At 43.3% G+C, this 26845-nt stretch overlaps 1 protein-coding gene across 5 annotated transcripts; it reads right to left on the minus strand.

Annotated features, from left to right (window-relative positions):
• Positions 1–1909: 1909 nt before the first annotated feature.
• Positions 1910–25553, minus strand: Znf280b (zinc finger protein 280B). Of its 5 annotated transcripts, none has more exons than XM_021227526.2 (3): positions 25263–25553; positions 14514–14578; positions 1910–6572 (listed from the first exon to the last, which is right to left on the minus strand). In XM_021227526.2, the coding sequence occupies exon 3, from the start codon at positions 6501–6503 to the stop codon at positions 4920–4922; it is 1584 nt and encodes a 527-aa protein (XP_021083185.1). In that variant the 5' UTR covers positions 6504–6572; positions 14514–14578; positions 25263–25553; the 3' UTR covers positions 1910–4919. The 5 variants fall into 5 exon arrangements, 4 of the variants coding, with proteins under 4 accessions (XP_021083185.1, XP_021083186.1, XP_021083182.1 ...); XM_021227527.2 differs by lacking the exon at positions 25263–25553 and adding an exon at positions 22443–22742; XM_021227523.2 differs by lacking the exon at positions 25263–25553 and adding an exon at positions 16213–16303.
• Positions 25554–26845: the final 1292 nt, after the last annotated feature.

Below are 26845 nucleotides of genomic sequence, written 5' to 3' on the forward strand. Positions count from 1 at the left end.
TTGTGGCAAAAGCTAGCCCTTGGGGGCAAAAAACTACCCTTGCCTCTACTGCTGACAGTGCACTGTCTAAACTGGACAAGCAGGACACAAAGAAAAGTGACTGCCCAGCTTTGCCAAAACCATAAGGATTTGTAAACAAAGAGGAAAAAAGAAAAAATGGCCGGGTTGCTCTATTTTAGTAGTAGATCACTTGCTTAGTATGTGTGAGGGGCCCTGGATTCAATCTCAGTACCCTGCCCCCTAAAGGGGGGGGAGGATGGTGCTACACACCAAGAGCAAATTACCTGAAATAGAAATTTATAAAGCAATTCTTATTTACAATAGCTGCAAAAATGCAACACCTGGTTTCCGATCCAAAGGAAACTTCATTTTCCCAAATTCCAAAAGGCAGTCCAAATATTCCAAAATGGGCTCCAGCTGGACTATAGGATTTCTGGAGGCTACATCAAAGCCAGCATTCCTCAGGAACTTGTAAAGCTGATTCCCCTCTACCAAAAGGAAAGGTTTCCCTATCACTGGGAGAAGAGACAAATGGTGGTCATCTATGGAGCCTATTAGCATACTAAAGTGCATGCAGGCCTCCAGGCTCCCATATTTCAGGGTCCACACTATCCTAGTTCCTCACCACTCCCACTACCCAAAACTTCCTCCAGGCTCCATCCCCCAGCTAGATCTCCTTATTACCCTGATGGTGCGCACACGCTAGCTCACACTGTCTCTGTCTCTCTCTGCTCTCTCCTGTCTGCTGGCCATTTCCAGTATCTTTGTCTCTCTTCTGAACTTTATACCAGATGTGTCTAGCTGTTTTCTTTCATATCTACAATAAAGCCTCCCCTCCCCCTTAAACATACAACAGAGTGGTGGTGATGTCAGTTTACACACCTAGTAATACCTTTAAAATCAGAGACAAAAGAGCCCTACAATAAAAATCACAAAGCACTGATAAAAGAAATTAAGAAAACACACATACACTGGAGGAAAAAAATACTAAATTTGTTGTTCTAACCAAAGCAACCTCTATCAAAATACCAATGACATCCTTCTAAGAATAGGGGCAGGGGTCCTAATACCAGGAGGTGATGGCATTCAACTTTAATCCCAGCACTCGGGTGGTAGAAGCAGGCAGCTCTCTGAGTTCTATGCCAATCTGGAACCCGTTTGAGACAGAGAAACCCGGTCTCAAAAAACAAACAAAAAAATCCCTAGAATGTGTATAATACTACAAAACAAACAGCAAGCATAAAACCTATCTTGGTAAAATGAACAAGAGCAAAGGGCGTCCTATTTAATTCCAATCACACTACAAAGTTTGCAGTAATTAAAATGGCACAGTAGACATCCTGACCAACAGAGAGCCTACAAATAAACTGACCCACAGGGCAGAGGGGCTTCAGAACTATCACACTCACTTCCAAAGCTCTTGTAAATCACCGGTCTAACTCTCTGATCGTGTGTAAAACTTGTCTGCTCCTAGGTTTGGTTTCAAAGTTTTGTATACGTCAGTTTTTACACTGCATTAAGGTTGAAGGACTTCTACAATTTAACTTATTTTTACCACAGGGGGGAAAAATGTTTTATATACTCCATATAATAACTTAAAAGGGGTATTTATATAAAGATCCTAAATGGAAATGGAAATTCTTTAAGCAATGCATTCATAAACCTTAGTTAGCAAGTCTCATTAAAACCAAGAACAGTAAGTCAATGAGACAACTCAGCAGGTAAAAATCTAATGGCTGGAGTTCAATCCCTGGGTCTCAGTGCAGGAGAACCAGACTCAAAGAGTTACTCCATACATGTATAGTGACAGACGTGCACCCATACCCCTACACACAAATCATAGACACAGTAACAAAAATTAAGCTAAAATACGTAGTGTTCAAAGTTAAAAAAAAACAATAAAGCAAAAGATTTTCACAAAATGCTTTATTTCTCTAATTGCTATTTCTTATAAATAACTTTGGCAACATTAACAAAATAATAACTTTTATTTGAAAAAGAAGCAACAGACTTCACAGAGTAACAAAATAGTAATCTTGACAGATACTTTGTACATGTGTAAACAAAACAAAGTGACATTGCTTTAAAAATAGACAGAGCTATCAATAGAAAACAGAAAGCTTCCGAAGACTACGCTTGTGTTATAGGCACAGAAATGGACTTAAGCTAGCTCACTTCTAAGACAGAACCAAAGCTCTTGCTAATGATTTATTTCTTCCTGAAGTTCTGTGACTAGGAAACTTGGCAAGACTGCAGAGGGAAGAGAGGTGCACCGAGGGGCGAACTGCCCTCAGAGAGAAGGGATGAACAGGACTTCAAAAGCAGGGGCAATTTCTAGTCACTCTAAAAACCCTGACAAGCTTGATAAACCATGTGTGAGGTAGAGCCATGCAGGCTTTAGGGGACACTGTGAGGAAGGGAAGCAGCCTGTGCAGCCTTGGCATCAGGAGGAACCAGGCTGATACAATAGGTCAGAATAGTGCAGCGGAGGAGAGACAGGATGGGAAGCAGGGGGGAGATGGGCTGGGAAGTGGCAGCAGGCGGGAGCCATAGGTAGGCAGGAGCCAGACCCCTGGGGCCTCCCTTAGCAGTAGACAGCAACTACTCCTCCTTAGGAGCATGCTTTAGTGGAAAAGCAAACTACAAGCGATGGTGCTGGTGACACTGAGGTCCCACTAAACACAGGCCTAAGGTGGTTCTTATTTTCACTGTAGACAGAACACAAGTCTGCAGATCCATTCACACACAGTAGGATTTTCCCACCAGAACAAGTGGGACAAACAACACTTTCCACGTCTAAAGGCAAGGTACAGGGGTAAAGTTAGTGTGCCTTGGCCTAAGCAAACTCATTGCAAAGGCCTATCGAGATATTGAAGATGCAGATCACCATCGATCAATGGATCAGGGCAAATAAATACAACAGAAGATACCGGCCACCTCTCATCTCTCTCAATCTTAACAGAGATACCAAGGCCTGGCGATGATCTCCTCCCAGGAAACTTCACTAGACCGAGGAAGGAAAAGTGGAACAGACATCTAAAAAACCCTTCCCCCACTGCCTCCTTCTTCTGTTTGGTTATAAGGGCAGGGTCTTGCTGTGTAGTTAGTTTGGCCAGGAACTGCTCAACAGCCCAGGCTGACCCTGAGCTCCACATCCTTCTGCCCCAGGCTCCCGGGAGCCGTTATCTGTCACCAGTGTGTGCTACCACCTCCAGCAAGATCACGTACCTTTAAACGAAGAAAAGGGACACTCGGGACATTTCTCCAGACCCGTGCTTATAACCAACATGCATCCAGACTCTTTGACTGATGAAAAGCAGCAGCTGGGCACCTGGGCTAGACATGGAGGAACAGTAGGTGGCACTGGACCAGGCTCAGACAGTCCTGGAAACTTTTACAGAAACAGCTAATGGTACTGAAGCTGCTGGGGCCCAATCCCGAGGGCGCCCTACAGTTCAAAAAGAGAGAGTAGTTCCTCCTAGTAACTAACCAGCTAAGTAGTATGATATATTAGATGGGAGAAAGCAAGTCTTCATTTAGGACATATCTTGCACAAAAGTGCTTCAAGTAAGACCCAAGCAATATTAGTGTCGTCAACTGGGAAATTACACATACAACAAAGGGAAAGCTATTCATTATAATCACTCAAATATGAGGCAAGACACAAATTGTGACTAGGGATCTAGTTCAGTGCAGAGCCCTTGCCTGGTACATGTAAGGCCCTGGGTCTAATCCCTAGCACCAAGTGGGGGAAAAAAGCACCACATCACCAAATTGTAAGCTTCACATATTCAATAACTGTAACATACACACGAAAAAAACGTAGTGAAAAGGTTCCACAGCGGGCGTAAATTCTAGTCGCCCTGGATTTGTGTGTGTGTGTGTGTGTGTGTGATGTCCAAAATCATTGGGCAAGTCCCTATTACAGCTTAAAAGTAGAACAAAATCCAGCCCAGGTCATAGACTGGACAGATGCCATTTTTCTGAACCTTTTCAATTACAATGAAGGTTCAGTACACTTCAAGCTATAAATCCCAAGGCTTCTTTCCACAGGAGAAAGACAGTGCGCTTTACTGCTGTGTCCCATAGGATGTGGCCAGTCACTCTTCAAACACAGCTAGCCCAAACGGGGAGAAGAGCGCATGAGTCCAAACACCCTAAGTAGCAGGCGATAGGAAGTTCGTGGACACTACGAACCGCTGTTGCTGCTTCACATGGCACTAAGGACGCACAGCTGTGCTTTCTGTATTTGTAGGGGCTTTTCACAAAACGCGGGCATTTTACAAGAAGGGCTTGGCCTCCTTAGATCTTCTTTTGGGTAAAGATGTTCAGGCAGTATTCATTCTTTGGCTCCAAGACTGGAATGAATGTGTGCCTGTCCACTTACCCATGCTAAACCATTTAAGAAGAGCAAACGTTAGCTACCTATAGATCTTCAAAGAGAAGCGGGGCCTTGTGAGCCCCACCAAACCCCAAACTTTCATGTAGAAGAGCTCTCAAGCTTAGGAGTCACATGAAATACTAATAAATAGGTTTCACTTCCGTTTTCCATTCACAAGGATACAGGCCCAAGGACGCTCCTTGTTTTGAGCCTAACAGTATGAAAACAGACACATTTTAAATAACACTTACTGTTCATTCAGAAAATACTATAGGTCAGAGAATGGGGTGGTAGAGAACTTGCTTATTATTTGTGAGGCCTTGGATCCAGCCCCCATCACTAAAACAGAACAAAACAAACCCTCACAAAATAAAATAAAAACAAATGAACAAAAACCCTGCATTATCACAAAATTAAGGGAAAAAAAAAACCAGTCCATTTAGGTATCAGTTCATCATCCTGGTTCCTAAGGAACAGCAAGTGTATAGTTTGTACTTCTATCTTCATGAAGGGCGTGGGGTGCTCACTTGGGTTAGAATTAGTGGGACCTTTTTGAAGGTCTACCTTGAGATTTGGGAGAAGACGGCTCCCAGTCAGTTGTGCTCACAGTGATTGATGCTACTTTCACAGATTCTGACTCAGCAGGCTCCGCTGACACCTGAATAACAACCTTTGTATCAGGGGGCAACCCATCCAGATGTTTCGGCCTCTTAAACATTTGGTGACACCGGGTCTTATGCTCCATTTTCTCCTTGAAGGTTAAGAACTGTAGCCGACATTTGGAACACTGGTGCCCATTCTTTTCCCAGTGGCCCCGATAATGACACATGTACGGAGTTCCAGTTTTGAAAATCTTAAGACAAAATGGACAGAGTAGGTTCTTAGTGTTCACATGGCACTTTCTAAAATGTGACTCCACGTCGGCGAAGGCGGATGACCTGTACTTACAGACCTGGCACACGTAGGGCATTTCCCCGGGCTTGTGGTTATCCTTCATGTGCTGTAAAAGAACTTGATCTGTTTCGAACGACAACTCACAGATTTTGCAGACCGTCGCGGGGTTGGGGGCGGTGTGCACGCGGTCGACGTGGCACTCCAGGTGGAAGGGCGAGGTGAACTGCCGGTGGCAGTGCTGGCAGGTGGTGTGGTTCTCCCAGCCGTCGTTGCCTTGCCTCTCGAGCTCCACATGGTGTTTGGTGTGGTTCATAAACTTGACGTTTTTTAGAGCTTTCAAACAGTTGGGGCATTTGAAGATCGTGTGAGTCTTCTGTTCTAGCTGCCCATCTCCTTTATGCTGTCCATAGTAAAAGTCGCTGAGTAACAATGTCAAACTCCCTTTCTTGGGATCAGACGTTTCTTGAGTTGCCACACTTGGAAAGCCCACTTGTGCCAAGCCGTTTTCCTGGCGAGGGTGCACATTTGTAGGACTGGCACCGACAGAGTGCTCTCCATTCACAACACGGTTTAAGGATTCGGGAACGTGGCTGGCGGGTGTACTCGGTTGAGGATTCGAGGTATGGAAAGTGCCTGAAGGGGGCGATGCCGAAGAGTGTTCTTCTACTATTTCAATAACAAGCCCAGGCCTCTGCGGATTCACGACGTTTGCTCCGGAAGTAGAATGGCACTTCGATACATAAGAACTCTCATTCAAATCTCCTACTGAAAGTGCTGCCCTTACGGGACTGTGCTTCGAACTTGAGACTGTAACCAAAGGGGAGCCCTCTGGAGAACTATCAGGCACAATTTGTGGTGAAGTACTTCTATAGTCGGGTTCGGACAAAGGCTCAATAATAATGGGACTATCTGTTGACCTTGACTCAGCTGGAGATGCCGGCAGGACAATCACTGTGTCTGAGCTGGGGGTCGCAGGACCCGAGGGCTGCGGTCTTTGAGTAGCAGCTGCTCTAAGGCGATTCCGCTTTCTTTTCAGCCGTGAACCTGGAGTGACTCTGTTCAAAATGTTCGAGTTAGAAGGTTTTGAATTTGAACTCACGCCGACAAATATCAGTTCAGAGTCATCATGTACATGCTCAACCCCTACAAAGATTAGCTCGGCATCCTCGTCAGGGGCTTGACTGGGTTCCTGCTCTTCATCATCGCACAACACGAATGGCTGCTCCATGCCTAACCCTTTGGTTCCTGACAGGTGTGTGGCCACAGGTCCCCGTACTTCCTCTATGCACAGTGTCACCTGAGTACAAACACATCACACATCAGTAAGCACAGAGAAAGGACTTGTTTTTCTCATCAAAGACTTTGAGGTGATTATAAACATTAAGGACACTCATCCAGGGCCACTATCTTTCAGACCCAGACCTGGGCAGGAGGTGTATCCATGGACACCATTACCTAGGACTGTCACCCAGCACCTATCTCTAAGTAGCAGCCAGATCCCAGACAGCAGCCCATCTGCAAGGTCTCTTAGGTGAGTCCTCTCACCTCCAGCTGCCTCCTCTCCCAATCCCCACCTCCAGGCACAGGTCCAGCTAAGAGTCCAATCTGCCCTTTCTCGTGGTGAGTCTGCCCCAGAACCTTCACCACATGCTACCCACCCAGGTCCAGAAGGGGCCGCATCTGCAAGCTATCTTAGCCCAGACCCACCGTGTGCTCTCTTGCTGAGGCTGACCAAGTCCCTGAACTTGTGCTGCCCTCCAGGCCCAGGTCCAGCCAGGAGTCACGCACACCAGAGGACTTTCCTGGACTTCACGAAAACAATCTTACCCTACCCTTAGACCCCTGCATCACACTGGTTAACAGTGAACTGGAGTTACCCCAGTCTCTCCTGGCAACAATCAACACTGGGTATCTCAAGGACTAACCTGCTCACTCCAAACTTGTCTTGAAATGAACCAAGCTCAAACAAGAGCAAAAACAGAATCAAACTTCTACTCCACATATGCAGTCTAGAATCTCACATCAGACACACTATCAAAGAAATGAACTCCCAGGGCTGGAGATGGCTCAGAGGTTAAGAGCACTGGCTGTTCTTACAGAGTTGCTGAGTTCAATTCCCAGCACCTACATGGTGGCTCAAAACCATCTATAAAGAGATCCGGTGCTCTCTTCTGGCATACAGGTAGACAGAATACTACATACATAATCAATCAACGAAGGAAGGATGGAAGGAAGGAAGGAACGAACGAACAAACGAAGGAACAAACGAAGGAACAAAGGAAGGAACTCCCACATTCAACCCTGTTAGAAAACAAACAGCATGGAAGACCAAGACAACAAATACCACTTAAAGACAAACAACTCTGTAAGAAATGTTGCCCCAAAAGGAACTACCAAGACTAAACTCGGGAAACAGAATTTAAAAGAACAATTGTAAACAATCAAAGAATTTGACAAATCCAAAGAGGGCACAAGCAAACCACCTCAATGAACTTCAAGAGGACAGAAATAAGAAAACCACTTGGATACCTAAGGTAAGTTTTAGCTCAATTTCTCCAGGGCCTGTTTCCCAAGTGTGTGGCGGTATTCTACTTTGCTTTCTGTTGCTGTGACAGACACCATGACCAAGATCAACTTTGGGAAGGAAAAAGTTTGCTTCCTCTTACAACTCTCAGATCACAATCTATCTGATTTGTAAAACCGGATTATGTTCCAATAGTTCTGCAGTTTCTATAGACTTAATTTGAAGAACTGTCCAAATCAGGAATTCTGGAGGCTAAGAAATAATTTTCAGCAGCTATCATTTTATAATATTTTCAATATAAATGATGTTAAAGTAAGTTATATGAAGCCTTAGTATACACAAGCACACATAAACAATGATTGCACAACGCATGGGTAAATATTTTTAATTCTGGCACTAAGGGCAATTGTGACATCAAGTACAGGTTCAAGGCTAGCAAGATAAGATCCTGTGACAATAAAAATAAAAAGCAACAAATTAACTAAAAAAAAAGCTGCTCAATGGCCAGGCTTAGTGGTACATACCTTTAATCCTAGTACTTGGGAGGCAGAGGTAGGCAGATCTCTGTGAATCTGATGTCAGCCTGGTCTACATAGCCTATATAGTGAATTCCTGGACAGCTAGAGCTACATAATGAAACCCTGACTTGGGAGAGGGGGAAAAAAAGCTGTTCAATGAATTACTACTAGTACTCTGAAAAACTGCTATACAGCAATGCAAAATGCAGGCAGACCAGCAATTTCTGAAGATCTTAAAAAAAAAAACTAACCCAGCTTATATCCTTCAAACCAACATTACATTTTCTTCAATTACATTTTTATTTATTTACTTGCCTCCTGCCACCATAATGGCTCTGAAAACTGACACTCCAGCTGTCACACTTGGCACCAGCATGTACCTTTTTATCTACAAAAATTAAACTAGCTCCTAACATATACCATATGCATGACATATTATTTTAATTTGATTATTAATATCTAATTTGTAACATACCATTTATTCCTATAAACACCTTGGAAGTCAACTAAAATATATTCTATTAAGCATAATAAAAATTACCTGTTCTTTTCCTCATTACTTCTTACATATTTTATTTTCCCAATGCTAGCAAAATATGTATAAAGCACTAAGAAAACAGTAAAGGCATGAAACTCAGTCTGTTGTATGATACATAGTATGGTTTACAAGTAAAATTTAAGATCAAGGAAACACACACACACACACTTCCTGCCATGACAATAATGGACTAACCCTCTGAATTGTAAGTCACCCAAGTTAAATGCTTTTCTTTATAAGAGTTGCTGTGGTCATGGTGTCGCTTCACAGAATAGTAAGCCTAAGACTGCAAACAAACAAAAATCTAAATCAGAATGAATGGCTACATTCTTCCTGGTATAACAAATATCAGAAGATAATTTGAGAACTAATATGGCTAATATGGCTATCAGGCTTATATAAGAACAAATTTTGTAGCCCAAAAAAATTTTATTATATTGAGGGTTTTCTGAGTCCTAGTTTGGATGACATGATTCTATTGCATAAGAGGTCCTAATGACTCCACAAGAAATCTTTTAGAAGTGATAAGCATTTCTAGCAAAGGGACAGGATATAAAATTAACATAAAAAATCAGTATGCTTCCTATATACCAATGACAAACAGAAAGAAACCAAGTAAACAATTCCATTCACAAAAGCCTCTAAGCGGAACAAAAACCATTGGAATAAACCTAATCAAGGAGTGAACAAACTCTAAAGACCTCAACAGTGAACATCTTAAAACACTGAAGAAATTGAGGAAGACATTAGAAAACAGATGGACCTCTGATGAGTTGAATTCCCAGAAGTCACATGGTGACTCCTGGCCATCTAGATTAAGATCTGATGCCCTCTTCTGGTGTACAGGTGTACCTTCAAGCGGAACACTGTGTGTGTGTGTGTGTGTGTGTGTGTGTGTGTGTGTGTGTGTGTGTGTGTGTATTTTTAAATATATATGTAGGTTCAGTTTAAGCTTAAACGAGGCACCCTACTACAAGGGGAGTGGGGATGACCAACAATACTTCCTCTAGAAAACGTTATTAAATTAAATGAAAATTCCCATCCCTATGTTATTAATCTGGGAAGCTCCAGCAGCTCCCCAACAACACAGGCTACTACCATGGCTTGACTGTTTGCCACAGCTAGATGGTAAGACCTACTGCTGAAGACACCCCACAGTATGGTAGCAGGATACACAAAAACTATGCTGGAACTGACCTAGAAACTTCCTCTCCGATGGCTAGCTTTCAGCGCTGGGAGGTGCTATACAGGTCACAGAAGTATTTCCTAGACTTGTCTGCATGCTACAGTACTAACTTGACAGATGAGATGTGCCTCTGGTTCATGGATATAATGGTATGTTCCAAAGGCACACCATTGGATTTGAGGCCTGTTCTACCACATATAATCCGTGCCTGGAACTGTCAACCTGGTCAAAAGCCCATGGTTTGGAAGGTCACAAGCCTTAGGAGGGAAACCTCCTGTTGCTCCACCTTCCAAATATTGGCATTTATACCTTTAGAATAATGTTATTCAGTGTTGATAAATCTTCCTGCAGTGGGTAAGTCAAGGCAGAGACTTTCAAACCATAAGCCAAAACAAATCCTAAGTTGCTTTCCCAGGCATTTAACACAACCCAATTAAAAATGGGCAAAATGGGTCAGGCGTAGGTGACCATCAAGTCATCCCAACACTCAGGAGGCAGAGGCAGGTGGATCCCTGTGAGTTCAAGGCCAGCCTAGTCTACAGAGCTAGTTCCAGGACAGCCTCCAAAGTATCACAGAGAAACCCTGTCTGGAAAAACAAAACAACAACAACAAAAATGGGCAAATGGAGCTGGAGAGATGAATCAGTAGTTACAAACACCAGCTGCTCTTTCTAAGGACCTGGGTTTAATTCCCAGCAAGCACATGGCAGCTCATAACTGTCTATAACTCCAGTTCCAGGGGATCCAACACCCACACAGACATAAAAAAATTTTTTAAAATGAGTAAGATTTTAATAGACATTTATTTATTCAATGACATACAAATAACTTGTGTGTTCAACATCACAAGTCAGAGAAATGCAAATTAAAATTATTAGATATCACCTCACATCAATTAGAAGAGCTATGACAAATTTAAAAACAGTAAGTAACTGTTGGCAAGGACATGGATAAATCGGAATCCTCAAGCTGTTCAACTGTAAAAATGATAACAGCTGCTGTGGAAAAAAGGCATGGAAGTTCCCAGGAGGGGAAAAAGATGTTTTTAAAGAACTATCGTTTGGCTGGGTGGTGGTGGTGCACACCTTTAGTTCCAGCACTTGGGAGGCAGAGGCAGGTGGATCTCTGAGTTCAAGACCAGCTTGGTCTACAAGAGTTAAGTGCTAGTTCCAGGACAACCTCCAAAGCCACAGAGAAACCCTGCCTTGAAAAACAAAACCAAACAGAATTATCATATGATCCTGCAGTCTAACATCTAGGTATATTCAGAAAAAAGAAATGTCTTAAAGAAACAGTAACACACTTTTTCTGCAACTCTTGAGATGATCACCTCACTTAAAATGGCTCCAGAATAAACTATGTCCCTAACGGGATACAATGTAATGAGAGACTTCCCTTCAGCCCCAAAGACTTCCTTGACAACAAAGACTGCATCCATTCAAGATAAAAGTCTTAGACAAGCAGGACTAGGTGGAACATACTACAACATAATAAAAACTATATATGAGAAACCCACAACCAACACCATCTTAAGTGGAGAAATGTTGAAGCAATTCCACTGAAGTCAGGAATAAGACAGAGATGATCAGTACTTCCCATCCTCAATATTGTGCTTGAAGCACTAGCTGGAACAATAATTCATAAAAAGGAAACAGAAGGGCTACAAATAGGAAAAGAGGACATCAAACAATTGCTATTAGCAGATGACTATTATACATAAAAGGTCCCAAAAATTCTAGAAAACCCCAGAAGCAATAAACAATTTCAGCACAGTGACAAAATAACCAACATAGAGGAGATTATTACAGGGAGCCCTACACACTAAAACACAGTTTAGAGCCAATTGAAAATCTTTGTCAGCTGGGACTACACTCACATATTGGGGACACAAAGTATCACACTGAACATGTAGAGTAAGGGACTTTTAAAGGCCAAAACCATATTCTGTTATCTCAGCTGGGGTCGGGATGGGGGTGGGGGGTGCAATCAAGCAGTATAACAGAAGCTAAGATAAGCAGTTAGCTAAAGGGGGAGGGTTTTACACAAGCAGGCAGTCTAACAGAAGTCAAGATAAGTTAGCCGGGGCATCTTGACCTTAGGTTCTTAGAATAATTTTACACAGGGCTTTCCATCGAGGAGATCAGATTCTAGTCAAATCTAAAATGGCTTCAGCAAGAATACAAGATGGAGGAATCTCTGTACTGTCTTGCCCTATCACGTTATCATGGTACTCCCACCAATAACAGGCTCAAAGGAAATAAACTATTTAGGGATAAACAAGGAAATGAAAGACATCTACAATGAAAACTTTAAACTTCTGAAAAAAAAGAGATAAAGACACTAGAAAATAGAATGGAAAGATATCCCATGCTCATGGATTAATTATTCAAAATTAATATCCTGAAAATGACTATTCTACTAAAGCTATTTACAGAGTCAATGCAGTCTCAAAATCCCCATCTTATTCATCACAAAAGTAGGAAAAAAACTATCCTAAAATTAATATGGAACCACAAAAGACACCAGATAGCCAAAACAATCCTGAATAAAAAGAACACTGCTAGAGAGATTATTATACCAGATCTTAAGACATATAACATGCTAAACATAGCGGCACATGACTTTAGTCCCAGCCCTCAGAAGGCAGAGGCAGGTGGATCTCTGTGAGCCTATCCTAGGAGTTCCAGGACAGCTAGAACTATATAGAGACCCTGTCTCAAAAAAACAAAACAAAAAAGATACATTACAGAGCCATAGTAATGAAAACAAAACGGTACTGGAACAAAAACAGGCATGTAGACCAATGGAACAAAATTGAAGACCCAAACATGAGTATATGTAACTTCAATCACTTAGTATTTGACAAAAATGCTATACATCTGTCAGAGGAGTCATTTATAATATATAAAGAACTCAAAAATCATGGAGTAAAAAAAAAGTATGAATCATTCAAAAAATGAACTTGGGACCTGAACAGAGATTTCTCAACAAACTAAAAACTGCTAAGAAATATCTCAAAAAAATGTTCACTGTCCCTAGCTATTATGTAATATAAACAAAAACCATGGGGGTTCATTTTATCACAGTCAGAATGGTAAGGATCAACAAACAGCCAACAACAACTTGTAGAAGAGTATGGGGGGGAAGGGAACCCTCATTCACTGTTGGTGGGATTGGAAACTAACTGCGTCACTCTGGAAATCAGTGTGGAGAATTCTCAAACACCCATAAGGTCTCAGCAGTACGGCTCCCTAACCACCTGGACATGATCTCAACAAGGACAACACCAAAAGTCATACTAATGTGGAAAAGGGAACTCTCCTTGAGGCATTAACCCTACACAAAGAACTACGGTCAACTAAGGAATACTGACAATGGGAGAAATCTTTCCCAGGTCAGACCTGAAAACAAATGTACGTGTGTGCGTAAAACATTCCCCAGATTTAGCAGGCTGTATTTACATATCTGGGTATGTCTGTGTATGTGTGTAATATATACATATACATGTAACAACAAAGAAAAAGAGATCATGAATTTTGAAAGAGCAAGGGAGATAGGTGAGAGGGCTTGGAGAAGAAGGAGGAGGACGAAATGACACAATTGTAATTCCAAAAAAATAAAAAATTACTTAAACAAAAGAAATATTGCAGAAAAAAAGGTTAAAAGCGAGCACTTTTTGCTTTCTACTATTATCTCTTAATACATCAAACTGACCCTAAGGTGATAAGTGATGATACCTTAGAATTCCTGGAGGTCAAAAAATTGGAAAAAAAAAAAAAAAACAGAAGTCAGGCTTCTGTATGCCTATAACCACAGCCCTTGGAAAGGGAAGACTAAAATCAGGAATTCAAGGTCATTCTCAGCTACATAAACCAGTCTAGGATATGTGAAATCCTCTCAAAAAAAAAAAGGGTGGGGGTAGAGACTAAACCAATTTAACATTTTGCTGCATTCGCTGAATCTTAATATACCTGTACCCAGCTCCCTACTATGATAAGTTAGTTTCCACTTTCTTTTTCAAAATTTCAGTGACAACAGCACATACTACTTCTTCCTGTTTGAGCAAGCAACTTAGAAGGTTCCAGAATTACTTACAATAATACGTGGCCTAAAATTATCATATCCATTCAGATTCCCTCAGGAAATTCTAAAGGATTGTTTGTTTTATTTTGGTTTTTGTTTTTTTTGAGACTTGGCCTGAATTTATCATACCCATTCAGATTATCTCAGGAAATTCTAAATGATAATTTATTTTGTTTTATTTATTTGTTTGTTTGTTCCTGTATCGCTGGTTGTCCTGGAACTCAGTCTGTAGACCAGGCTGACCTCGAAATCACAGATGATCCTCCTGCCTCTGCCTCCTAAATGATGGGATTAAAGGAGTGTGCCACCAACTCGGGGTGACAATGTTTTATTTTATCAAAGGAGTGAACAAAAGACAGAAAACAAAGGAGAAAAGACCTTTCTCTTACCTCAGATATACGCTGTAATTTTTAATAACTTCCGGGAATCCAAGTAATGAAAGTCAGTCACATGCCTGAGGTAATCAGAGAAAAAAACAAAATCAAAAAACTCTAAGATTCAGTTACATTTTATATGTTTATAAGTAGGTTTTATTCTACTTCACTACGTAACCGCTATATAAATACTACTTTACTTTTTTTGTTTTGTTTGCTTTGATACAAAGCATGTTTGATCCTCCTGTCTCCACTTAACCAAGTTCTGGGTGAGACCCACACAACCGCTTTGTGAGCCCAGGGGCAGGCTTTGTCCACCCTGTGCGAGCACTCGACCAGCTAAGCTACCCATCCCCCAGCCCTGTCATTTGGATGGTTATCTCGAGCCGCTTACAGGCTGCCATCCAATATACCATACCTCTGTAAACGAACAAAACAAAAAACAAACAAAAAAAACCACCTCACTAGGACCCTGCTCAAACCAAAATTAGCTATCTAGGAGAATCTATTAGGAGCTGAGAGCCACCCTAGAATTCAAGGAGGCACGAACTCAACAGAAAACACAAACAAGATGGTGCTGTATGGTAAAGAGACAAATAAATGGATTTTAAGATACTTTAAAAGCCTCAAAGGGCCTGTGGATCTCCAGACTGGGAGTGGGGCTCAATTTACAAAACCGGCTTACAGTTTTGTTTACTGACTTGGCTCCCTAGCTTCTTGAATCCGGCTCACTATGTGGTCCTTGCACGGCCTCCCTAGCGGCCGGGATTTTACAGCACCCCGCTCTGTAGGTCTCCTGCCTTCAGGATTTTAGGTACCCTAGGCGCCACAAGGGCCCACGTGATGGGGGAAGGCATTTAGGGGGAGCAGGCCCAGCCCTGGGGTGGGGGAGGGGAGAGCCCGCAGGAGGGGGAACGCACGTGTGCGCCGGGGGCTGCCAGGCGGGATCCCGGGAGCCCGGCCTACCCGCGCTTGCTTCCCCGGGGCACGCAGAAAGCTCTCATCCCGGGATCTGGTGACCGGCCCATCCCGGTCGCCCCCACAGAGGTAGGTAGGGCCACACCCACGCCATTACCTCCCCGGCGTACCTGAGCCTCCCCGATCGCCTTGGCCCGCGAGGCGCTGCGCGGGAAGCCCCGCACCACGACCTGCTGGGCCCGCCGCACCATCGGCAGAGCCCAGGCCGCCAAACACTTGCCCACGGCGACCTGTGATTGGCTGCCAAGGGTGGACGCGAGGTCAAGCCGCTCGGCTCCGGGCGTAGCGCCGATCTGATTGGTCCCAAGGCCCCTGGGAGCGTTCTCCCACTCTGGCACCCCTAGTGGCGTCAGCGGGCGAAGGGGCCAAACTGAGACAGACAAGGCAGTGACGATACACCCCTGAGCTCTTGGCCCTGCAAGATGGTTGAAAGCCAAAACCTGCTCTTTCGTACCAGCGCTTAGGGGGCTGAGGCAGGAGGACTGCAAATTAGACACGGCTGCATAGTGAGATCCTGTCTCAAAAAAAAGGACGGGGGCGGGGAATAGATAAGAGATAAAGGCAAATATATATACATATATATACAAATATATATACATATATATATATATGGGCCCGGAGCCAGAAATGCAGAAATGCCTCGCAGTCCCATTAGGAAATTGTTTGCTACCCGTAGCCACCTGTAGTACAGCTGTGACATTCCTCAACTGTGTACATTTGGCATGAACACACTCACCCGCTCTTTCTCACACTTTTGAGACTGATCCGAGCTACGAGGCTTCCAACCCATCCTCTTTAAACGGCCTCTAGGATCAATCCAGCTAAGCCTGCCACTGTTTTAATCTAGCTGGAAGCAAACTCAGAACAGATGTGTCCCCCCCCCTTTTTTAACTATATGAAACTCAAATATCAGTATTCATAAATAAAGTTTTGGAACACCGCACGCTTATTTTTCCTTATTGCCTGTGCTTGGTTTCTTACTACGACAGAAATTTTATTAGTTACCAGAGAGTTTGTCCCTTTTCATAATATTTTTATTGATTATTTGAGAATTTCACATGAACCCTGAGCACGGTCACTTCCCAGTCCCAGGTCTGCCCCCCCCGTGGCTCCCCCTCCAAAAAAAGAAGTCAAACTCCCAGTGATCAGCTCCATAAAGGAAAGCTGAGTCCTTCCCCACCTGCACCCCACCCCAGAAGCCATCGATTGTGGAGAGCTAACTCCAGCACCCTTATCACAGTTTTTAAGGGTTTTTTCTCTTTGTTGGCTTTGTCTAAGCTGTTACTTTGGGGGTGGAGTAGGGTTGTCACAGAAGCCTTCTAGGTCCCTCTTTCTCAACTGTGAGTCTGCAGTCACCGATTCTGTAGCAAAAGTAGCTTCCTTGCCCTTTAAGGTCAGCTGGAGCCACGGATCATGAACTTACAGTGGTTTCTGGTGACAGCACAGACCACCGGCATCCACATGGACCAGAGAACTTTTTACTATCTGGTAAGTTTAGGCCAGTGAGATGGCTCACTAGGTAAAAGCACTTCCTACACAGACCTGACCACTTGAGCTCTGTCCCTAGATCTCACAGAGGAAATAGAAAACCAACTCTCAGAAGTTATCCTCTGAAGGATATGGAGCAACACGCCTTTAAGCCCATCCCTCAGGAGGCTACAGCATACAGATCTCTGGGTTCAAGGGAGGCCAGTCTACAGAGAGTTCCAGGTCAGCCAAGGCTACACAGTGAAATACCATCTAAAAGAAAAAAATTTTAATAAGAAAAAAAGTTTTCCTCTGACCTCCACACATGCACCATGGCATTCATGAACCCCACACACCACACACACACACACACACACACACACACACACACACACAGGCATATACATGCAAACATCAAATGCATACCATAATAAGTGAATTTTTTTTCAAAAAGGAAAAGTTTGCCCGCTCTCAGTTCACTTGCAGCTCTTGAAGTGTGGTGTGATTGTGTGTTTGTATGTGTGTGCACATATGCATGCATGTGAAGACCAGAGGTGAATGTCTTCCTAAGCCATTCTATACCTTTTTTTTTTTTTTTTTTGAGACAGGTCTCCCTATTTAGCTCTAGCTGTCCTGGAACTCACTCTGTAGACCAGGCTGATCTCAAACTCACCTGAGATCCTCCTGACTCTGCTTCCCGAGTTCTAGAATTAAAGTGTGTGCTGCCATCCCATGTTGAATAGAAGTCAAATACTGTGCAACTTTATAAAGTGCTTAAGTATCAGCGGACTCTGATGTCCTCAAGGGACACCTGAAACTGATTCCCTATGGGTCCAGGAAAAATAACTGCATATGATTTTTGTAAACTACATTTGGAAAACCTCTAATGTACCGGGTTTTAGACTGTGGCTCTCATCCTTCTGTGCTTTAGAATTACCCTGGGAGTTTTAAGAGGCACCGGTAGCCAGTTCACTCAATCTTACCATATTCTAAATGACCATATAGCTTCCACCTGAGAAATGGCTAGTGGCTGAGGTGACAGTTCCTCTATCCACTTCCTTTGACAGTAGAAAGTCCTTCCTTTTTCCATGTTCGGGCTCTTTTCACAGTGCCTGGCCCAGAGCATACTCGTCTTCCAGGCACACTAAGCAGTGGGAAAACTGGAAAAGTCCTGAGACCAGGAACACACCTCGGATGGCTGAACAATAACCACTATTATTTCTGACATCCGTCTCAGAGGGATCCAAAAGGATGAGCAACATTACTATCATGACACCCTGTCCCCATGGACTTTCATGTTTCTCAGCATTTTCACTGAGAACACATGAAATCGTGTGTGGAGTCGAAGCTGAACTTTGTCTTAGTAGTTGGTCTCAGTTTTGCCCCCGGGAGAAATGTCTGGAGGCAATTTTGACTGTCTTGTCTTTTGTCACACTAGCAACTAGTGGGCAGAAGGCAAGAGACTCTGTGAAACACCGGCACAGGACAGTTCTCACAGGAAGCCACTCTGCCTAAAATGTCAATAGTGCCTAGGTTAAAACAGGGTAGGTGAAATGGCCCCATACCTAATCTGCACAGTGCCCTTGGTAGACTACTACTATGTAGAAGCTGCATATCAGATAAAAAATGTCTAGGTAATGATATGATGAACTTTGATGGGATTCAGGTGGCATGGATGTGTATTGGAGAGAAGGTCCCACAAACTAGACTACCATCTACCTCCAGATCCTGACTTCACGTTATCATAAATGGGAATGAAAACAAAGGAAAGTTCAAAAAGTACTGCATTGTGACTTATAATTTATGTTTTCTAACCAAGAAGATGATTCATCTCTATTAATCTAGAGAGAGAAGTCCAAATATAGGGTGGTCTAACTGCTAGTAGTTGAAGATCAAGGCTTCTAAGATGAATTAAAATTACAACAGTGTGTTGGCCAGAGCTAACGGTGGTGTTAGGCAGGGGAGGTTCTGGGCATTTGAAATGAGACTAAGTGGTTTATGCATCTCAAGTTGAATTATTTTGTTTGGTATAATCTGAAGACTTTTGCCAAAATGTGCTTGAGACATTACGAGGTGAAAACTTAAGTCTGGGACCTGAGGCTGAATTTAGGAGCGTGAGGCTAGTCTGGGTTGAATAGCAACTGGCTCTGATGGCACCAGCCTGTAATCTCACCTACGGGGAGGGTGGAGTAAAGGGATTAAAAATTCAGGCCTACTGGGGCTAAGAACTAAATGCCATCCACCTTGGTGAATCTTGACTCACAATTTTAAACAAACAAAAAAGAATATTTTAAGATCTGGGGACATAGCTCTCAGAGGTAGTACACTTGCCCTACATGTGTGAGGCACTAGGCTCAGCCACCAGAGATAAACAAACAGCAAGGAAGCAACCTGTCTCAGAAAAGGGTGGGGAGGAAGGGATTGGCTCAAGAAGACACCTGGTAGAGTCACTGGTCTATTTAATCTTCCCTCTCCTTAGGCACAAAAGATATTTCTTGCCAAAGAACTGAGAGTCAGAGAGGAAATTGACTTGAGATAATCAAATGTAGAAATGTGGGCTGAGGAGGGGTCGGGTGATAGTGGTTAAGTTCTGTTCTTCTTAAAGCAGACAGTTCTGATAGACTCGGAGATCTGCCATCTGAGAGATGAGAGCTGTGGCATCATTGGCATCTTGAAAACAAGAGAAATAAAAAGAGGTTGAACGTGTGAGTCTTTGCTGTCTAAAAGAGTAGCAGGCAACCTTCTGTCTAAGAAAGTGTCTTGGTTACTTTTCTATTGCTGTAATAAGATACCCTGACCAAGGCAACTCATAGAAGAGTTTATTGGAACTTACAGTTTCGGAGAGTGAGTCCATGACAGGATGCATGACAACAGACAAGCAGGCAGGCAGGCATAGCACTAGAGCAGTAGCTGAGAGCTTAACTCTGATCCACAAGCAGGAGTCAGAGAGGCAGATAGACACAAAGAATGGCATGGGTTTTTGAAATATCAAAGCTTACCCCTGTGACACACCTTGTACAACAAAGCCACGCCTCCAAATCCTTCCCAAAAGGTTCCACCAACTGGCAACCAAGCATTCAAATGCATGAGTCTATGGGGGTCATTCTCATCCAAACCACCACAGGGTAGGTATCTTCTCTGGACAGGTATTCATGTCCAGACAGTCAGATAGTTTATAATCAAGAGACCAGGCTGGGAAAATGTCCAAGGGCCTTAGCACAAACCTGATTCCCAAAATCCCTTTCCCAAGTAGATATACAGGGCTGGTGCTAGCCAGATGTGGTAGCATAGGCCTGGACTCCCAGCACTCGAAAGGTGGGTGGGTTTTCAGTTCCAGGCCAGCCTGAACTACCAATTAAGAAACAAAGAACAATAACCATGTTAAAACAAAACACTAGGTCCTTCTCGCTCCTGTGTGTATGATTAGCAATGTCATCAGTGCAAATTAAGCCAACACACAAATTAAGTTCGACTTTTCTGATCACTGGACTAAACACAATTCGAAAATGCAAACACTATTTTTCTCACAAAAACTTTGAAGTCTTAGTGCAAAAAACACAACTCTCACCTCAAAGGTCATGAGAAATGCTGTGTTCTGGAGCCAAATACGGTGAATACAGCCTGAGAGACTGATTCAAGCTACCCCAAATATCACGTTCCAAACAGTAACAGTTTGACAAATTTTTTATAGTAACAGAACAAAGAAAGTCATAAATCAGGTATTTTGAAATTAAGCTGATGGAAGCATTAGAGGGAAATAAAGTTTCTTTTATAGGCCTCAGATGTTATTTGAAGTGTCCTTTGCCTTTGGGCTGGTAAAAGATAGGGGTTTGCTTGCACATTCCAAAAGTGTTATTAATAGCCATAAGGACTGAGGTCAGCCCAGAGCAGAACAATGAATGGTTGCTATGAGTCTAAAGACAGATCAAGGAAACACTGCAGCTCTCCACAATCACGGCTCTTCTAATCAGTCAGTCAGCCTTGTGGAATCTTTCAAGCAGGTGTGGTTGTTTTTCTGGTAACTTTGATTCACAGAGGCAAAAAAAAAAAAATCTGCCAACCAAGTTCAGAGATGATTTCTGTATTAATTAGGGATCTCTCTAGAGGAGCAGAACTATACACTGATAGAATGAATACATGTAGCAAACCCCAGACCCTAACACATCTGACTCCATGGTGAAAGTACCCATTCAGGCCATAAAACTCAGCACATAATGAAAATTAAAAACCTAGTCCATAAAAGTCCATAGTTCTGGGAGAGTTGCTAAATGTACTAGCCTTGCTTTCTGGCTCTTGAAGTTCTGTTTCTGGCTAACTGTCCATGTTAACTGAAGTATGTCAACCCAGAACATGGTTTTTGTGCTTAAAAGTTCAACCTTAGAAAGGCTTGGGGCTACTGGGATCCCAAACACCCAGTACAGTTGCTAGCCAACTAATAAAGATTTCAGTTGGAATAACCCCATGTCCACGCAATCTCCTCTGGTGAATACCCACAACATAAGCATACACATACACACAGACACACACAGACAGACAGACAGACAGACAGACAGACACACACACACACACACACACACGATTATGTTGAAACAGTAACAACAGCTGTCATATCTGAGAGACTGAAAATCAGGTAATTATTCCTTCCATAAGGTTGGTTACTAAGCAGTTCCAACATGGTACTGAAAACCATTTGACTGGAATCTCCAGCTCACCCCTGCTTGACCCAGGGAGCTCCATTCCTCTCTTTCCAAACCCCGCCCTCTCAGAGAATCTCCAACAAAGAAGGCTGCCTAAAGCCCAGTTCCACACTCTTGGCAGCAACAGCAGCAGCTGCAGCTGCTCCTCCCCTGAAGATGCCAACAGCCCAGTCCCCACCCAAAGTGTTATAAACTAGGCACCCAGTTTGTGGCGGACGCATCACCACCTCCCTGGCCCTGGCCCCGCCCCCGTCCCCGCCCCCCTGCGCACCTACAGGGTGTTTAAACTCCCTCCTTTAGTTCAGCCGTGTGATTTTCTCCTACCCCTTCTCTAACCTCTGTCTCTGGGGCTGGAGGACTCACCCTGGAGTTGCTTTGCTCAAAATAAACCTGTTCGCTTACTTTTCAGTGTGTCTTGATTTAAACCTATTTCAAAGCTGGAGTGTTCTTGAGAGCAGCTGGCCCTTAGTCGATAATGGAAGCCTGAAATTACTGTTTTTTTTTTTTTTTAATGTTACCAAAGGAATCAGTCGCAACAACAACAGGGTAAATCAACTGGAAAGAGGGAAGGCCAAGCACACAGATATTTAACAATCTTCCTGCCCTCTGTGACAGGGCAAGTCAGCGCAGAAGTTCCTCCATCATGTTTAACTAGAATTTGATCTCCTTGATGGAGAATCCATGGGGAAATTACCCAACTCTATTCTAGGATCCCGTCTTACTTAGGGTTTTACTGCTGTGAGGAGTCACCATGATCACCGTAACTCTTATGAAGGAAAACATTTACTTGGGGCTGGCTTACTGTTCTGAGCTTTAGTCCATTGTCGTCATGCTGGGAATCATATCGGCACACAGGCCGACTGAAGTGCTGGAGAGGTAGCTGAGGGTTCTACTTCTGGGTCTGCAGGCAGCAGGGAGTGACACAACGACCAGGCTTGAGCTTCTGAGACCTCAAAGCCCACCCCCTAGTAACACATTTTGTCCAACACAGCCAAACTACTCCACAAGGCCACTCCTCCTAATAGTACCACTTCCTATGGGCAAAAGGGGGCCATTTTCATTCCAACCACCACGGATTCCAAGGCCAAAATTCCCTAGATTCTGTTAAACTGCTGGCTTGCGCAGAACCCCTCCAGCTAACTGCTTTTCTCAGCTTCTGTCAAATTGCTTGTTTGCAAAGCCTGTTACCTGTAGCTGTCAAGTGAGAGGCCAGAACATGGTTTCAGCTTCAAAATCCCTGAGCTCTGGACCTCCGGGGCTACACTTAGGTCCCAAATACCTGAGTCAACTGGCTTAAAGACTTTCAGTTGGCTATAAACAGTGTCTTGAGTGGTCATCTCTGGTCGATTCCCCATAACAATGTGTTATATATATGACCCAAGAGCAGGCTATGAATGGGTTTGGGAAAATGCTTTTTTGTTGATGTTAGTGTTACTAAAACATGTAGTAGGTTTCTTGCTAGAGAGGGAAAAACAGTAACAAAGGAACAATTAAATAACTTAACTACTGCTGGGCGGTGGTGGTGCACGCCTTTAATCCCAGCACTCGGGAGGCAGAGGCACGCAGATCTCTGTGAGTTCAAGACCAGCCTGGTCTACAAGAGCTAGTTTCAGGACAGTCTCCAAAGCCACAGAGAAACCCTGTCTGGAAAAACTAAAACAAAACCAAACCAAAAAATACCTTAACTACCTGAAGATGAATCTCAGCAAAAATCCCAGGAATGTCAGAGAGTTGGGGAACACAGAATCAGCCTCATATGATCATCTTTAGTGACCTGCAGAAATTCCCCTAAACCTCAGGAATGTCAATGTAGGTCAAGCTGAGCTTTCTTTCTCTCTCTGTTTCTTTTGTTTTTATGACCAGCTTGTAAAACGAAGATAGTTTACCTTAAACACAGTCAAAAAAACAAAAACAAAAACAAAACCCAGCTGGGTGTTGGTGGCACACGCCTTTAATCCTAGCACTCGCCTTTAATCCTAGCACTCGGGAGGCAGAGGCAGGCGGATCTCTGTGAGTTTGAGGCCAGCCTGGTCTACAGAGTGAGTTCCAGGACAGCCTCCAAAATAATACAGAGAAACCCTGTCTCAAAAAACAAAAACAAAAGCAAAAAACCTGCTCAAGGAAAACTAAAACTCAAAGATAAAGCAAGGGGAGAGGAAGAGAAAAGTTGGAAGATAGTTCAGATTTTACATATGGTTGATAAACTCCAAAATTAATTTTTTAGTTTGGTCACTAATTTAACTCACATAGAATTTTTTGAAGAGCTTTTCATTATGCATTCCAGTTTTATCAGTTTATGCTTGCTGTTCACAGATTATTTTACATTTTAACTAAAGCAAGCTGTCTCTGAATTTAAAAAACAAAAACAAAACACTATTGCCTAGGGCTTTATTAAGCATTCAGGATAGACAGGTTTGGAGATGATTATGTCTAGATCTCCCTGGTTTTTTTCTCAAACAAGTTAATGATTATCACACATACAGCTGTCTAGAATACAGGTTAATAATTACCACACTTAAGCCTGCTAACCTACCCATGACAGTTATCTCTAAACATTTCCTCCTTTTGGAAACTTTGTTGACCATACATACACACTTGTTTCTCCTGAAAAGCTGCTGAGGGTCAGATCAACTTTCTTAGCTTTCTCCCTGAAAAGACTGTACTCATTGGGGCTCCGCTTATCCCGCATGTTTATGCAAATATAAGGGGATCTCAAGACACTGGATGAACAGATCCCTCACGTGTCTTCCCAGGGGAGCCAATACAGTTCCTTATGAATCAGGGATGGGGTATTTTGGCTGGGTTTCTCTATGAAGAGGTTCAATGTCATGGGACATTCCCCTGACACCTCTACACTCGTGAGTGAGCAGAAGCCAAGTGCCTCCTTTTGTTGTTTTTGGTTTTTTGAGACAGGGCTTCTCTGTGTAGCCCAACTGTCTTGGCACTTGCTTTGTAGACCAGGCTGGCCTCGAACCCACAAAGATCTGCCTGCCTTTGCCTCCCAAACCCTGGGATTAAAGGTGCTAGCCACCAAGCCCGTCAACGAAAGCCAAGACAAAACAAAAACCAAAATGCCTTCAGGTTCCAAAAATAAAATACCGGCATAGGCTAAAACAGCCAGAATCTAAGCTGCCTACAGATCTGAAAGCAAGCAAGCGAGCAAGCAAACAAAATCAAATGTCTACACCAAAAGGCTTTCAGAGCAAACAAACCAGATACTGTTAATTCTAGTGGGTGAGAATAAGAGCACTACCACAAATTTTTAGCCACATTTGAAGCAGGCTTTAAAATACTGCTCAGGTTTATACCTGAGATGCCCAGAGCATGGTGCCATTACATTAGTCAGGGGTTTGTAAAGGAAAAATCCACAAGGCTGTGTGTTTCCCATCTTTGTACAATCAGGGGCAAGCATATATCCTGAGGTACTTCCTGCCTGTGTGTGACCAAACACAGCCTGTGCAGTTGGGGCAACCAAACTAGTTTACAGAAGAGAAAACACTTATTTCATTATTTTACACGAACAGCCCCTACCATTCCAGGAAGTTACTGACCTTGGGCAAGTGAGGCTTACAAGTTTAGAGCATTTTTGTTTTATAGATCTAGGTTTACTGAAATGACTTACAGGCTGCAGTGCAATCCAACAATTGCTAGCTGTGATCAGAAAGCCCGAGAATCCAGTGGTTGCTCAGTCCCACGAGGTTGCGTGTCTCAGCTGGTCCTCTGTAATCCCAAAGAAGTAGGTCCTAGTGGATGTTCTAGCAAGGTGGCCACCATCGGGCAGAAGAACAAACCAGAAGAACAAACCCTTCTTCCATTGCCCTTATATAGGCTTCCAACAGAAGGTGTGGTCCACATTAAAGGTGTGTCTTCACATCTCAAGATCTGGATTGAAGACGTTTTGTGTCTTCCGGTCTCAAGACCCGGATCACAGGTGTATCGTCCGTTTCTGGACTGTGGTTCATTCCAGATATAGTCAAGTTGACAACCAAGAACAGCCGCACAGCACTGTCTGTAAACTGTACTAAAATCCACTCTGCAGAAAAAAGTGGCTAATGGATGTCCGTGAAATAGCTGAGTAGACTCACACCTTTGAGGGTTAGCAAAAGATGTGGCTTTGGGTTAAAAAGTGTGAACACTTTTTCCTGACCAGAGGGCTGGCTATATAGGCTGGTCAGAGCTAGTAACAGAACAGTGATATTCACCTTTAGGTCTCCACCTAGAAGTCAACCAAAGGGAATTTAAAATCTTGAGTGTGTGTCTCACAGCAATCAGTACCTACTAGCTTATCAGAACTCCATTAATCAGTGTTAAAACTCTGAACCTTTGAAATCTCAACAAGAGCGCAGAAGAGGAAAGGAATCTGAAACATTTCTTGTTTTCACATACCTTAAATCACTCCCTTAGACCTTCAGAACTTGCTTAAGCTTTCACATCCTCGGGAATTAATTTCTTAGACCCTTGTGACTTATGTAAGCTAAACCTTTTCTTTCTAACAATTTACCATAAGATACAAGTGGTTTGCCGGGCATTGGTGGCACACGCCTTTAATCCCAGCACTCGGGAGGCAGAGGCAGGTGGATCTCTGTGAGTTCGAGGCCAGCCTGGTCTACAGAGCGAGTTCCAGGACAGCCTCCAAAGCCATAGAGAAACCCTGTCTCGAAAAACAAAACAAAAAAAAAAAAAAAAAAAAGATACAAGTGGTTGAATACCAATAGTAGTCACTGCAAATCAAGTTCCTTTAATAAAAGAATAGTAAAAAGTTAAACCTGAAACCTGTTATCTTTTACATGAAACCTACTAGGGAGACAAATCTGCCTTCCTTTCTCAGCAGGAGGCCTAATAGCTCTAGGAAAAGCAAGGCCTGAAATGAATTAACTAGGTAGCTGCAGACTTTGTTGATACCCTAGCTTTTCCCTGGTCCTGGTCCTGCTCCCGACTCCTCTCCTTCTTTGGCCGCGTGGTTTCTCCTCAGAACCCACCTGTCACTCTCCTGGGCCTGGGCCTTCTCCGTAGGAAACCTTTCCTGGTTGCTGGGCCTCTCTAATCCTCAGGTTCTCTCCTCATCCCGGGATCGCTCTTCTCCTCGACCTTCGACCTTCCCTCGTCCCTGGATCTATCTTTGACAGGTGCTCCTGGCTGGCAGCTCAAAGGCTGTCAAAGGTCGCATGGCTACATCATCATGCATGCATTAAGTGGCTGCATGAG

The sequence above is a fragment of the Mesocricetus auratus genome, unplaced genomic scaffold, assembly GCF_017639785.1.
Source record: "Mesocricetus auratus isolate SY011 unplaced genomic scaffold, BCM_Maur_2.0 Super-Scaffold_100027, whole genome shotgun sequence".
Taxonomy (NCBI): Eukaryota; Metazoa; Chordata; class Mammalia; order Rodentia; family Cricetidae; genus Mesocricetus; species Mesocricetus auratus.